The sequence below is a fragment of the Taudactylus pleione genome, unplaced genomic scaffold (genome assembly GCF_031769625.1).
Source record: "Taudactylus pleione unplaced genomic scaffold, aTauple2 ptg000274l, whole genome shotgun sequence".
Classification (NCBI taxonomy): Eukaryota; Metazoa; Chordata; class Amphibia; order Anura; family Myobatrachidae; genus Taudactylus; species Taudactylus pleione.
Genome location: NW_028284676.1, coordinates 300,162 through 313,082, shown reverse-complemented (window position 1 = coordinate 313,082; position 12,921 = coordinate 300,162). Strand labels below are relative to the sequence as shown.

The 12,921-nt window shown below is 45.6% G+C and overlaps 1 protein-coding gene across 5 annotated transcripts in view; it reads left to right on the top strand.

Moving 5' to 3' along the window:
• The window catches only part of DDR1 (discoidin domain receptor tyrosine kinase 1), a 77,630-nt gene that overhangs the window by 61,052 nt on the left and 3,657 nt on the right, over positions 1 to 12,921 (top strand). For 4 of the 5 annotated variants that reach the window (XM_088481479.1, XM_088481480.1, XM_088481481.1 and 1 more), the window contains exons 11-17: positions 2,549 to 2,759; positions 4,442 to 4,543; positions 5,187 to 5,419; positions 5,738 to 5,865; positions 6,373 to 6,579; positions 10,997 to 11,231; positions 12,717 to 12,866. In XM_088481479.1, the coding sequence (XP_088337605.1) occupies positions 2,549 to 2,759; positions 4,442 to 4,543; positions 5,187 to 5,419; positions 5,738 to 5,865; positions 6,373 to 6,579; positions 10,997 to 11,231; positions 12,717 to 12,866 (1,266 nt within the window). The remainder of the gene's footprint in view (positions 1 to 2,548; positions 2,760 to 4,441; positions 4,544 to 5,186; positions 5,420 to 5,737; positions 5,866 to 6,372; positions 6,580 to 10,996; positions 11,232 to 12,716; positions 12,867 to 12,921) is intronic. The other variant, XM_088481478.1, reaches the window with a different exon arrangement.

Genomic DNA, 12,921 nt, shown 5'->3' with positions numbered 1-12,921 from the left:
CACTTGGGGTCTATGTAGACATTGTCTGTCTTTTTACTGTTGATCTTTTATACCAAATCCGGGGAATTTCTAAATGTGTTTTGTAGGTTTCTCAGTACGGGATGCAATCGAGAAACCGGCTGACATGATCCTGACAGCCGGCTTCCTGATTACTTTATCCCGGCGTGCGTTAAATGACAGGCGTCTATATCTAGACGCCTGTCATTTTCCCGACGCCGGGAGACAAGAGCCCGGCATCCCGATCAAAGCGATCCCGGGTGCCGCGAGCGGACAGCCGCGTTGGGGGAGAGTTAGGTTTAGCGCACCCGGGGGGGACTTGGGGTTAAGCACCCCCCTGGGGGACTTAGGTTTAGGCAGCGGGGAAGGTATTTCATACCGATTCCCTCAGTACAGTGACTCCTGCGACGCCTGAATACAAAATCCTACGATGGTCTGTATACAGAATCCTTGTTGTGGCCAATTGCAAGCTCCCTGGGGCTTTGGCAAAGCAGCTAGCAAAAAGAGTCAGCCACAAGCAGGAGAGGATCCTCCGCCCGGACCCTTAGGGGCTGATGCTGAGTCATAGGCAGAAGCGCCCATAGCAGCGTCTATTGTCGGTCGTCTATCTGCAACTTTATGCAAATGCCGCTACAAACTCCTTCCGTTGTGTACAACCTGTGCGTCTGAGTGTGCAAGGATGGAGGCGCCCACTTTCAGCGTCCATACTCGCAGTAATACCGATTGGTGCATCCTTAGACGCCACCATCGGTCGCACCATCGAGGCTGCACCAGTCCTATGGCAGATGCAGTTTATCCATCCATGTATGGCCTCCAATGCCTGTCACTGACACGCCCGCGTCCTTCCCATAACACGCCCGCGTCCTTCCCATAACACGCCCACTGAACGGACCAGTTTTGCATGTATTTCTATCCACCTTCCAATACACTTGTCCGTGCGTGCGCCCAAAATAATAACTGCAACTCTGCATGGGGACAATCGAGGCGCAGGCATGGTGCGACTTAGACGTATGAACAGTGGCAAAAAAAATCGCTCCACTGCGTCCAACATCGGCAATGCGTACACCCCCGAAACAGGCCCTAAGAGTCATCACATGACCTGTCTGATCACATGATGCACAGCAGAGCCGTAACTAGTGTTACGCACATGCCCTGTGGGTGGAACCGGCCGCCTCCACCCGCGATAACCCCTTCACTACAGCGACCACCCGCTGCAATGTATAATAGTAACAGTGTGTCCGGCTCCTTCTCTGCCGGGCGCACCGCTACTATTACACATAACAGCGCTGCCCACCCACCCCCTGAGCTCTGCCTCTTCTCCTGTCTGCTATAGTGGCTTCAAGGACTGGGAGAGACGTCATGACGTGATGTCTCTCCCATTCCAGTTCCAGAGTGCCCAGCGCCGAGGGGCTGTTCCTTCGGGGAAAGGCATATTTCCCCTTCAGATTTTGTACCTGGAGGAGACGTGGGCTTGTTGCCCACACAGTCCACCAAAAAAAGAAAGTTGGCCCCTCATGGGCTCGCTTCGCTCGCCACAAGATTATATTCCCCCTCTATGCCCACTTGGATGGTAGGGAATAACGTTGGACACTGGCTGGTGACGTTAAGGTACAAATTCTGAAGGGAATCTATCCACTTTCGTTCCTTCGGCGCTGGGCTGAGGGAAGTTGTACTATGTGGCATAATGTGTAACGGGGGAGGGGGGAGTTGTACTGTGTAATAGGGGGAATTTGTAATGGGGAATCTGTACTGTGGGTATAATCTGTAATGGGGGAATCTGTACTGTGGGCATAATGTGTAAGGGGCATTACCACTGTGTGGCGTAATGTGTAAGGGGCACTACTACAATTTAGCGTAATGTATATATGGGACACTACTACAGGTAGTGTAATGTAAATAAGGGGCACTACCGTGTGGCATAATGTGAATTGGGGGTACTATAGTGTGGCCACACTCTTTCCCTATGAGACCATACCCTTTTTTTGGCCCGTGCGCCTGCGGTGTGCACTGTCCCTGTTTAAGATGGGGCACAAAAATGTCTAGTTATGGCTCTGACGCACAGTCACCAAGGAACTGCAAGCGAATGTTCCTCATCCTGGTGCTGTTCCAGGAACCCATCCTCCTCTCCCAGATCCTCAAATGGTGAAAACTAGCTTCCAAAATAAAGGGTCTAGTTACTAAGCAGTGTTAGGAGACAGAGTGAAAAGTGATAAGAAAGTGATAAGGTGCCAGCCAATCAGCTCCCAACTGTAATTTTTCAAACACAGCCTGTGAGATGTCAGTTGGGAGCTGATTGGCTGGCACCTTATCACTTTCTTATCACTTTTCACTCTGTCTCCTAACACTGCTTAGTAAATAGACCCCTTAATCTTGTGGTTTGAAAACCACCAGGAAAAAAACAAAACTGCCCTTTATTAATTCTTGGCTTAGTGTGTTGCTCACTGATTTGTCAGTGTATGCCAGCCTAGGTGCTTTGGGGTGCTGCTCTTCCTGCACTGGGACTGAAAATTTGTCAGTTTTGTAAACTTTGTTTCTGTCCTCCCTTCACCAGGCCCAGCACCGCCCCTCTGATAGCGACCTCACCGCCCACCTGTCCCTCCCCTCTGACACTGTGGTCATCAACAACACTCAGAACCTTTCACTGACGTCTCGCCACGGAAACCGCTATGAGCGCATCCTAACTTCAGAGGGGGAGTACCAGGAGCCAAACCACAACCCCCTCGCCAAGATGGCCACCCTCTGCCCCAGCTCTGATGGCACAGGTGAGAGTGCAGGAATGAACAGTGCGAGCACACCATGAGTGCACGTGTGTACGGAGGGGGTGTGCATGTGTGTTGTGCCTAGTGGTGGATATAGGATATGTATATGTGCATGCCTATAGGGGTGTATATATGTTATATAGGTGTACACTAAGTGCATGACACTTCTATTAAGGTGAGAGCGGGGTTACAATTAATGCTGTTTTAACTATGACCAATGGTTTATGTGTTATTGTGTGTCTAACCTTTATGTATTGCTCTGCTATGGTGGGGTAAATCACCAGCCTATTCTCTAATAACAAGGAACCTGTTACTCTAAAGCTATGCTGTAGATACAAATCAAACACTTCTCTGCTGGCCTTTGCTGGGACTTGTTGTACCACAGCAGCTGTAGAGCCACAGGTTCATAATGTATAATCCTAACAATGACTATGTAAATGTGTGAAAGTCCCGTCTACGTGTCTGAAGAGGCAGAACAGGACAGGGAGAACTTAAAAATAAGCCAGGCTTTTTTTGCTCATATTTTCAAAGCCTAGCTATATACAGAGTATTAGGCACACTAGACTTATGCATAGGGGCTGCTGCATCTGGGGGGGGCAACTCGTTCTCTGCGAAAGTACACATGCAAAATGTTATTATACTTTACTGGGAAAGAAATTAAAGTGATGTGAGTTTATCTGAGGTGGGGACAATGCTAAATAGAAGCATTTGTAACGAATGTTCTGTGTAAAAGAAGTGTGGCCTCTGGATGCATTAGTGCACCAAGAGTTTTGTGCCTTCAGGCTCCAACGATAATTCTGCAATTATACCAGCCACTTATCTCAGGTATCATCCGAGGTCAGCTGTGAAACGCAACCCGTCTGCTGCGCCTAGATTTCCGCATTTTGTTTACTCAGGCCAAGGAAGTTGGTGCAGCTAGTTTTGCAGCACAGTTAAGAGACCAGGGGGTCTATTTACTAAGCAGTGTTAGGAGACAGAGTGAAAAGTGATAAGGTGTCAGCCAATCAGCTCCCAACTGTCATTTTTCAAACACAGCCTGTGAGATGGCAGCGAGGAGCTGATTGGCTGGCACCGTATCACTGTTAACTCTGTCTCCTAACACTGCTTAGTAAATAGACCCCCAGATTTGAGGCAAGATAAAAGGGTTGAAGGTTTTAGGGACTATGGACTGTTCTCCATAGTCACTAGTTTTTAGGGACTATGGAAAAAGAACTTGATCATTGGGTCTCGTCACACACTCACTAATGTCCCAATACCCTCTTAGCCTGACGACACATTTAAGCCTTTGATGTTACTTCGCCAGGCATTGCTGCTGTTTGTTGTTTGTGTATAGAATAGTTAATTGTGCATAAGGGAGCATCAGAGACCAGAAAGGATAATTTGAAAATGACAGACTCGGGTAAGATAGTAGCAATAGGCAGCCCTTCAAAATCACCCTCAGGGTCCAGCTCTGCTTCAAAATTGTTGCACAGAATCCGCTGACTCGCCTGTATCCAGACAGGGATGTAGTGGTCTGCTGGCCTACTGTAGATGGTGATTACTGGTGTATGGGTTCATCTTTGCACCAGAAGAATCTATGTGGGGACACGTGTGTGCATGTGTGTGTATATGTATCTACTTATGTGTACCCGGTGTCTGCATGATTATAGAGGTGTACACTATATACTCTGCATGTGTCTCTCCAGCTCTGCTGTTAAACAACCCAGCCTATGAGCTCCTGCTCTCCACTCACAGCCGGCCAATCACAGAGCCTGGCAGCCTGCAGGCTAAGCAAATCAACAGCCAGGGTAAGGGGCTGTCATATCGGAGCTGTGCACAGAACAAAACGCCCAGCTCCAAGCTATATACCTCTATAATCTCCATTTCACTGTCTCTCTCTCTGTCTCTGACATCTCGAGGACTGGACAGTCCCTGACCAGTCACCTCTGCGTCTCACCCTATCATATATTGTATATGCATAAATATAAACACAGGTAAAGGGGTCTGTGATCTGGAAAACCTCGGGCAATGGGGTTTCCTGGGTAAGGGTCTCCTCTGTAATTTGGGGCACATACTTAAAAGGTACTAAATTGCATTAAAAATTTCCTCACACACTGGCTTAGCAGTGCTCCTCACAGTGACACTTAAATAATGTCTGTGTGTATATGACACCAAGGGACAGACTTGTATTACTTTCTGGTTTATGAGGCCTTCTAGATAACAGATTTCCAGATGACAGTCCCAAAACCATACCTGTATCTCAGACCTGATACACATTGTAAAAGTGAACTCTTCTGTTTTCCACCTTCTTCTTGTTAACGCCATTCTTCCTTCTCTGTCACTTTCCTCCTTAATGTCCTCTGTTTCTCCATTTCATTCCCAATCATCGTGCCGTGCCCCTCTTTTACCCCATACCCCTTTTTTTCTGCCCCTCCCTCTCTCTCTCTGCAGACGGGGGTTACAGAGAGCTGGATTCGCCTAAGCTGCCCGCGGTCTTTCCTCCAAGCGTCCCCCACTATGCAGAGGCGGATATAGTTACCCTGCAAGGAGTGACCGGGGGAAACACGTATGCCGTACCTGCCCTGACTGCTGACTCGCTCACCTCTAAAGAGCTGCCCCTCAGCAAGTTCCCCCGGGGACACCTACTGTTCCGGGAGAAGCTGGGGGAAGGGCAGTTTGGAGAGGTAAGTGTTTATCACGATTGGAGCTACACAGTGTGTATAATATGGTATTGTCATTCTTGTCCTGCGTTTCTTTTAGCTGTTCCCCAATGGAAACCTCCATCTTGTTTGCACACCCGTTGGCCGTTCCTTTCTATCCCTTTATGGATCTTGCTTTGCATGTATTTTTTCCGCTAATTCTTGTATACAGATGTCCATGTTTTCAGTCTTCCTTGTTGTATCCCTCTTAGCCATTGCTTAACGTCGTCCTCCCGTTTTTATCATTGTATTGTATGGCTCACATCTGTATCCTATTAGTAACACTTCTTCTCTTCATCTCAGGTTCACCTGTGCGAGGTTGTAAATCCACATGAGCTCCCGGTTCTGCAGTTCCCGTTCAACATGCGCAAGGGGAGGAGTCTTCTTGTGGCTGTGAAATTATTACGGGCAGACGCAAATAAAAACGCCAGGTAAAGGAAATGACTAAGAGCTGGGTCCTTACTGTTCTGTGGTGTAATCTGAAATATTGAGCTGCTCATCTCATACACACACTGACATAAACCATTGGTGTAATGCATGTGTGCGGTATGAAAACTGGACATTCAGAATGCCGACATGTTCTGAACATCGATGTGGACTCTAAGTCGACAACTAATATGTCGACATTCGAAAGAAATGTTCAGAATGTATACATTAAACATTTCGGCATCAGAATGTCAACACAGTTTATTGCTTATTTCAGCTTAAAACTAAACCTAACTCTAAAAATAGTGTCAACATGTTAAATATTAACATAATGAACATGTCAATATCTTAAGTATGCCGACATTTTGGCGTGTCAACATATTGGTTGTTGACCTAAAGTTTATGTGGACATTCTGACAGTCAACATTCACCTGTTGACATTCTAACCAGATTTCATCCTTCTCTCTCACTATTCTGCCTCTCCTCTCTTGCCGCCCCCTGCTGGTCAACAGAAGCGATTTCCTGAAGGAGTTGAAGATTCTGTCCCGTCTGAGTGACCCCCACATCATCCGGCTGTTGGGTGCCTGTCTGGATGAGGACCCTCTGTGTATGATTACGGAGTACATGGAAAATGGTGACCTCAACCAGTTCCTGAGTTCCCACCAGCTGGCTGAGGAGGATGAAAGTGTGGAGGACGGACACAGCCCTCCCTGTATTAGGTGAGAAGACCTCCACTTTCATATTCCTGTAGCGGGACAATATCAGTTCATGTATTAGGAGCAGGTGGCTCAGTGGTTAAATGCAATCACTTATTGTGCACGGAGAGCCGTACTTGAACCTGGCCGAATCTGTCTATGTGAGGTTGTAACATTGATTTGATAGAGAAGCCTGTGTACAGTGCGTTGTAACATTGTATGTGTATATGTTGTCTAACATAAGTTGGATTTATAAACTTAATTTCATAGACCAGTCTTTATCCATCATTTTACCCATCTTTGAGGTCCGTCTTGGGACTAACCCGCCAAAATAAGGACAGTTGGGAGACCTATTGCTTCACTGTTCTGTTGTGGAACCTTGTTCCTTCCGCAATCTAAGACTCTGTGACTTCCTACTTGCATCACTTTTCAATAGTTGTTCTAGCCCCACCCAATACAAATTTGGTCACACACCGATGCGCAGAAGATGAAAAATGGACATAACAGGTGCTTTCACTTCAGACAAATGCACTCTAAAAAACAATAACTAATAAAGAATATCTCAATGTTAGTACATATTTTGTAGAACTACCCTTATCTCTCATGATTTCCTGTGTACTAAGTTTTTTCAGTATCAAAGGCCCAGTTTTCTGGTGCTGTTGCTCTCTTCTTAATCCTCCTCCTGCCACATATTTCCTCTCTAATATGTATTCATCCCAAGGGGTATCTTCACGAAGCAGCAGCTTGCAATATTTAAAGCAGCACTAATACTAAGTGCAAAGCCCAGCGTGTTTTGCACTTAGTATTGGTGCCTCTTTAAATTTTGAGTAGAAACCTGCTGAGAAGCAAACTGCCGCTTCATAAATGTACCCCCAGATCTTGTATGACTCCATCAGTAAGGCTTACATAGAAAGAGACAAATACTCCTTGTTGGGGCACACTTGTACTATATGAGTAGACAGAGCGAGACAGCACAGAAGTGGAAGTGCTCACTTCTCTATACTTCCACAGCCGCCCACTCTCTCATTCCTCCGTTCACTGCGGCAGCACATGGAGGAACAGCAGAAGTGTGATGGTGGGTAGTCGCTGAATCTTTCTGCAATACATTGGGGCACTGTTACCAACTATCAATATCTTAAGAGGTGATTACTGTATCTATACCCATAGGAGCAGCACAAACGCAGTTGCCATTACACTAGTTCTTAACACGTGACTATTCTATATTAATAGATTATAAGAATTTATCAGCGCTATTTGGATATCTAGGGGCAGATCTGCATTGAGTGAATAGCTGAGTCCCTGTAGGTGTCTTGCGTATTACCACTACTGCATATGATTTTTTTTAATTGAAATATCAGCATTTGATAAGTTGAGTCAGTGGAAACTTTTTTTTTTTTTTTTAATTTTGTTTATTTCTGGAAAAAAAATATATTTTTCCATAGCAAAAAACCAATACAAGAAACAAAATCCCCCCACCCCTAGTAAACCTAAAAAAAAAAAACAACATTTGTAGTATACAGCCATTATCATATAAACCCTCAGTGGAAACTTACCCTACTTACCAGCAGCTGTAAATCGATCCTTAAGGACTACCACTCAGACATAGAGCTGTATTCAATTTGAGCGGACCCGCAATACTTTTCCACCTCCCAGACTTTGCTTCTACATCGCGTGTTTTGTAGGCGGAAAAGTGTCGCTCGCGTGCCCGCTTTGCCCCGTATTCAATTGGAAAATACATGAAAACGGGACGGGACCCGGCGAAACTTAAACAAGCGGAAAGTCCTTTCCTCAAATCTGAAATCAGCCTGCGAACCCCCAAAAGATGCTCTGACATGGGGGTTAGCTATGGTACCCCCCGATTTGGCTTGCTGAAGGTATTTGGTGTTTTTAAACGGGCTCAATAGCTGCTAAATAGCGTTTTTGTATACGTGGTGCTGAATAGTATTCAGGTTATTTTTTTTGCAGAAAATAACTTATCCCAGCAAATTTGGGGTACTTGAAAATGGGGGCCAGCATATTTTAAAGTTGCTATGGTTAAGTTGAAAAAATCGTGAAAAATCCACCTGCCGCAAGCCCCTGCAATGAAAAAAACACCTGGGGCAAACTTGGGGACCCCCCCCCAGAGTCAAGTTCGCTAGTTTTTAACTTTGTCCCCCAACATTTTTTTTTTTTGCCCCAAAATTCAAATAGATTTTTTTGGGTGTTCTTAAGTGTTTTTTTAAAAAATGTTTTGACACAGATTACCTTTGGGGGACTGTCTGAAGGCTGCACAGGGGTTCCCTCAACATTGCACCCCAAAACCCCAATTCTGCACTTTTTTCCGCCTGCTATTCATAGGCGAAACTTTTCCGCCTATTACTAGGCGGAAAGTCTTTCAAATGGAATACGGATTAAAGCCAAAATTGGCGAAAATGACGTCATCGGCGAAAAGTTTCCGCCAAAAACCGCGAAAACTGACTTTTCGCCTCAAATTGAATACGGCCCATAATTGTTAAATTCGCCTGGCCAGAAGACCTACATTACATATATAACTCTGGGGAAAGAAAAGGGAAATATCTTTATTTATGTGTTTTTCCCACAGTATAAAAGGACTAACAGCCTATCTAATAGCTGAATCATCTGTGTATGTTATTGTATATACTGTATTGCCTGGATTGATACATGCTTATACTACAATATACATTGTCACCTGTTATTGCACACCTCAATTGTTACATGTTGCAAACCAGCCACTGTGCTTGGTTAAAGTACATAGAAATCTGTGCTCTATTTGTTGGAATTGGAAATAAGAATATCTTTATTTATGTATATTGAGTAATTGGCAAATATGCTTTCTTATAAGGACTTAGGAATCTATTTACTAAGCCTTGGGTGGAGATACTGTGAACGGAGATAAGGAACCAACCCATTAGCTCCTAACTGTCATGTCACAGGAGTTTGAAAAAGGACAGTTAGGAGCTGGTTGGCTGGTACCTTATCTCCGTCCAAGGCTTAGTAAATGGACCCCACAGGGTACCTAAGATTTGGTATGCTTCTGACACACATAAGGTACGTCATTATATGGGAATATTAGCGTGTTTAGCCAGTGTTCATTGTGATTCTGATATACATACATGCACCTTGTGGAAATGATTGAGATTTGAATCACAACTATATTTTGTCATTATTTTTTTCTTTATAATATTTCCTATGCTCCACAATCTGTGCAATTAATATACAATTATATGAAATTAGTATTTGTTTTTCTTTTACGTTTGTCAACTTACCCATTATTTTAATTGAATTAATAAAAGTTATTTTTTTTTATTTTATAACAACTCCTACAAGTGTACCCCTACAAAGAGTCTTTCTGTCTATTTCCATATAGCACTGTCTATGTCCAGTCTGTATAGCGCTGCTGGTCACAAGGGTCACTCCCGCCACCGGGCCCCTATGCAAAGCAATACAACTACAACACCTCAAATAAAAACAATGTTGTGGGTGAAGCCACAAGCAACAGCTAGTCTTCTACGGGATACAGTCAAAATGCTGACCAAATCCCGGTGTGTCTAAATACAGACGTGGGACTAAAGACGGGCGTCAAAATCCCAACGCCCGTCTATATCCCGACACCGGAATCTAGACAGACTGCTTTCCGTATGAAGGTAAGCCAGGCAGTGTTAGCTCTTAGCCGGGGGGGGCAGGGTGGAATTAGTATGACAGTATCAGTATCCCGACAGCGGAAGCCCGGCAGGGGTGAAGATCCCGACTGCTAATTTAGGTAAGTACCACTAACCTAATTCCCTACCCTAACCCCCCTCTAAGTGCCTAAACCTAACCCCCGCTACCCCGCAGCCTAAACCTAAGTCTCTCTTGGGGTGCCTAACCCTAACCTCTCGATCGGGATGTCGGGCTCCCGGCGTAGGTAAAATGACATCAGGATTTCGACACCTGTCATTAGACCCTTGCTGGGATTAGACAGTCGGGATGCCAACGGTCGGCATTTAGACCGTCGGCATCCTTACTGCATACCAGCAGGGTTAGGTTTAGGGACCCCCAGGAGGACTTAGAGTTAGGCACCACCCTGGGAGGGTTAAGTTTAGGGTGCGGGGAGGGGGGGTTAGGTTTAGGCACCACCGGAGATTAGGGTTAGGCACCACTAAGAGAGGGTTAGAGTTGGGGGGTTAGGGTACTTACCAGCCCCAGTCGGGAACTTCAGCATTCGGGCTTGCGGCGTTGAGATTTAGTCAGACGGCTTCCCGGCCATTAGCATTTCATACCCTACCCGTCTTCTACATGTGCTTCTCCAGCTGTTCTCTGTCTTCAATCTAGAGTGATAGAATTACTTTCGATAGATCTACAGAATGTGACTGCATTAGACATGTAAGGTATGGCTGTTAGACCAAGCCATCTTAGTGTGACAAGAAAAGCCTACCCATGATCCTCTCTGTCTTGCCCACAGTTACCCCAGCCTCCTCCATGTGGCCTTGCAGATTTGTTCCGGTATGAAATATCTGTCATCGCTCAACTTTGTGCACCGGGACCTGGCTTCTCGAAATTGCCTGGTGGGAGACAACCTGACCATTAAGATAGCCGACTTCGGCATGAGCCGGAACTTGTACGCTGGAGATTACTACCGGATACAGGGCCGGGCGGTGCTGCCGATCCGGTGGATGGCCTGGGAGTGTATACTGCTGGTGAGTGACTGTGGATGGTTCTATGCTGGTTTAGTTGGTGATGTGTGAATTTTGTTTCATATAAGGATGTGTCACACACTTGTGGCTCTGTAGGCAATAAAGGCCAACCCATGCGTTTCGGACATGGTTTCTATGCCTTTTCGGTGATCTTTCCCCATGCTGATGAAAACATGCCATTCTCTGCACATGCAATGAGGACAGCACTAACCTAAAAATGAATATAATGGGACTGATTCAGATTGGCACAAAAGCCAGACACCTGCATGCAGGCTTGCACGCCCAGTCCATCTGTCTGAAGAAGCAGCCATCACCGCACATAGGCACAGCCCTGACCTTGGTGCGAGATCAGACGATCTCTACTTACGCTCAGCTCTGCATAGAGGGCAGCACTGGCTAGGCACCCTCTAACTCTTAGACTAATGTGCGAACGCTCCGTTGTCACCCAGTTACACCCATCCAACCACAAGTGATGTCACTGAGGTGCATACAACTCTGAATTAATCGCAGTTGCATTATGCTCGGCTCGGGTACATGCACAGTGCGAAAAATCACAAGCTCCATCTACAAAATGGTTTTGCGCGCAATTCTAAGTGCAAGCAGATACCTGCAGTCTACGCAAATTAGTTTTATATAACTTTACTTTTAAGAAAGAATTAATCATTAAGCTGTTTTGAACCTCAGTCCTCAGGGACACTCCTGTGCTCAATTATGAATATCCTTAAAACCTGGACTGTTAGGATGTCTTAAGGATCAACTTTATGAAGCAGTTGGTTAATGTAGAGTTTCCCAAACTCCACCATTACAGTCCAGTTGTTAAGGATATCCATGCTTGAGTCCAGATGGTTTAATCAAATTGACTGAGGTACTAATTAGGTCACCTGTGCTCAAGCATGGATATCCTTAAAACGTGGACTGTAATGGCAGAGTTTGCGAAACTCTGGGTTAATGTGTATTTGTTCCCAACCTCTATTATGTTTACAGACTATAGCAGTGATGGGGCCCCTGATACTACACTTCAGGGTCCTCTAACCTAAAAACAATACATTTTAATCAAAGAAAGAGATCCCTGTCTGTAACAGATCAGTAGCGCTTTACACAAGTGCCACGAGTTATAAAACACAAATCGGACAATAGAGCCGGTATGAGCTGGGGGGGCCACAGGTGATGGCTCGGAGGGCCACATCCCTGGACTAGTGTCCAAGCAAAGTAACTTTTTAATTGTTAAAGTGCCTCTCTCCTTCCATAGAGCATGGCATGGGGGTGTTGCTTGTAAAGTGCTTTCTAAATAAAGACCTCAGATATATGAATTATAATATCACCATACTCCGTTACAATATCTCAGCGGGGGTCAGAGGCCGTCACCCTCCTGCATTCTCAAACCAGCGACTTATCTCGTGAATGTTAGAAGATTTTTACTGCGCATATTGAAAATGAATCTTGGATAAAACTGTTAACTCTTCCCTCCCTGCGTCCTCCCCTGCACAGGGCAAATTCACCACCGCCAGTGATGTTTGGGCCTTTGGGGTGACCTTGTGGGAGATTTTAATGTTGTGCAAGGAGCAGCCATACGGGGAGCTGAACGACGAAGATGTGATTGAGAACGCCGGCGAGATCTTCAGAGACGGCAAGAAACAGGTGAGCGCAGGAGAGGTGTAAGCAGGACGGCAGAGATAGCGGTACAGCGGGGGGA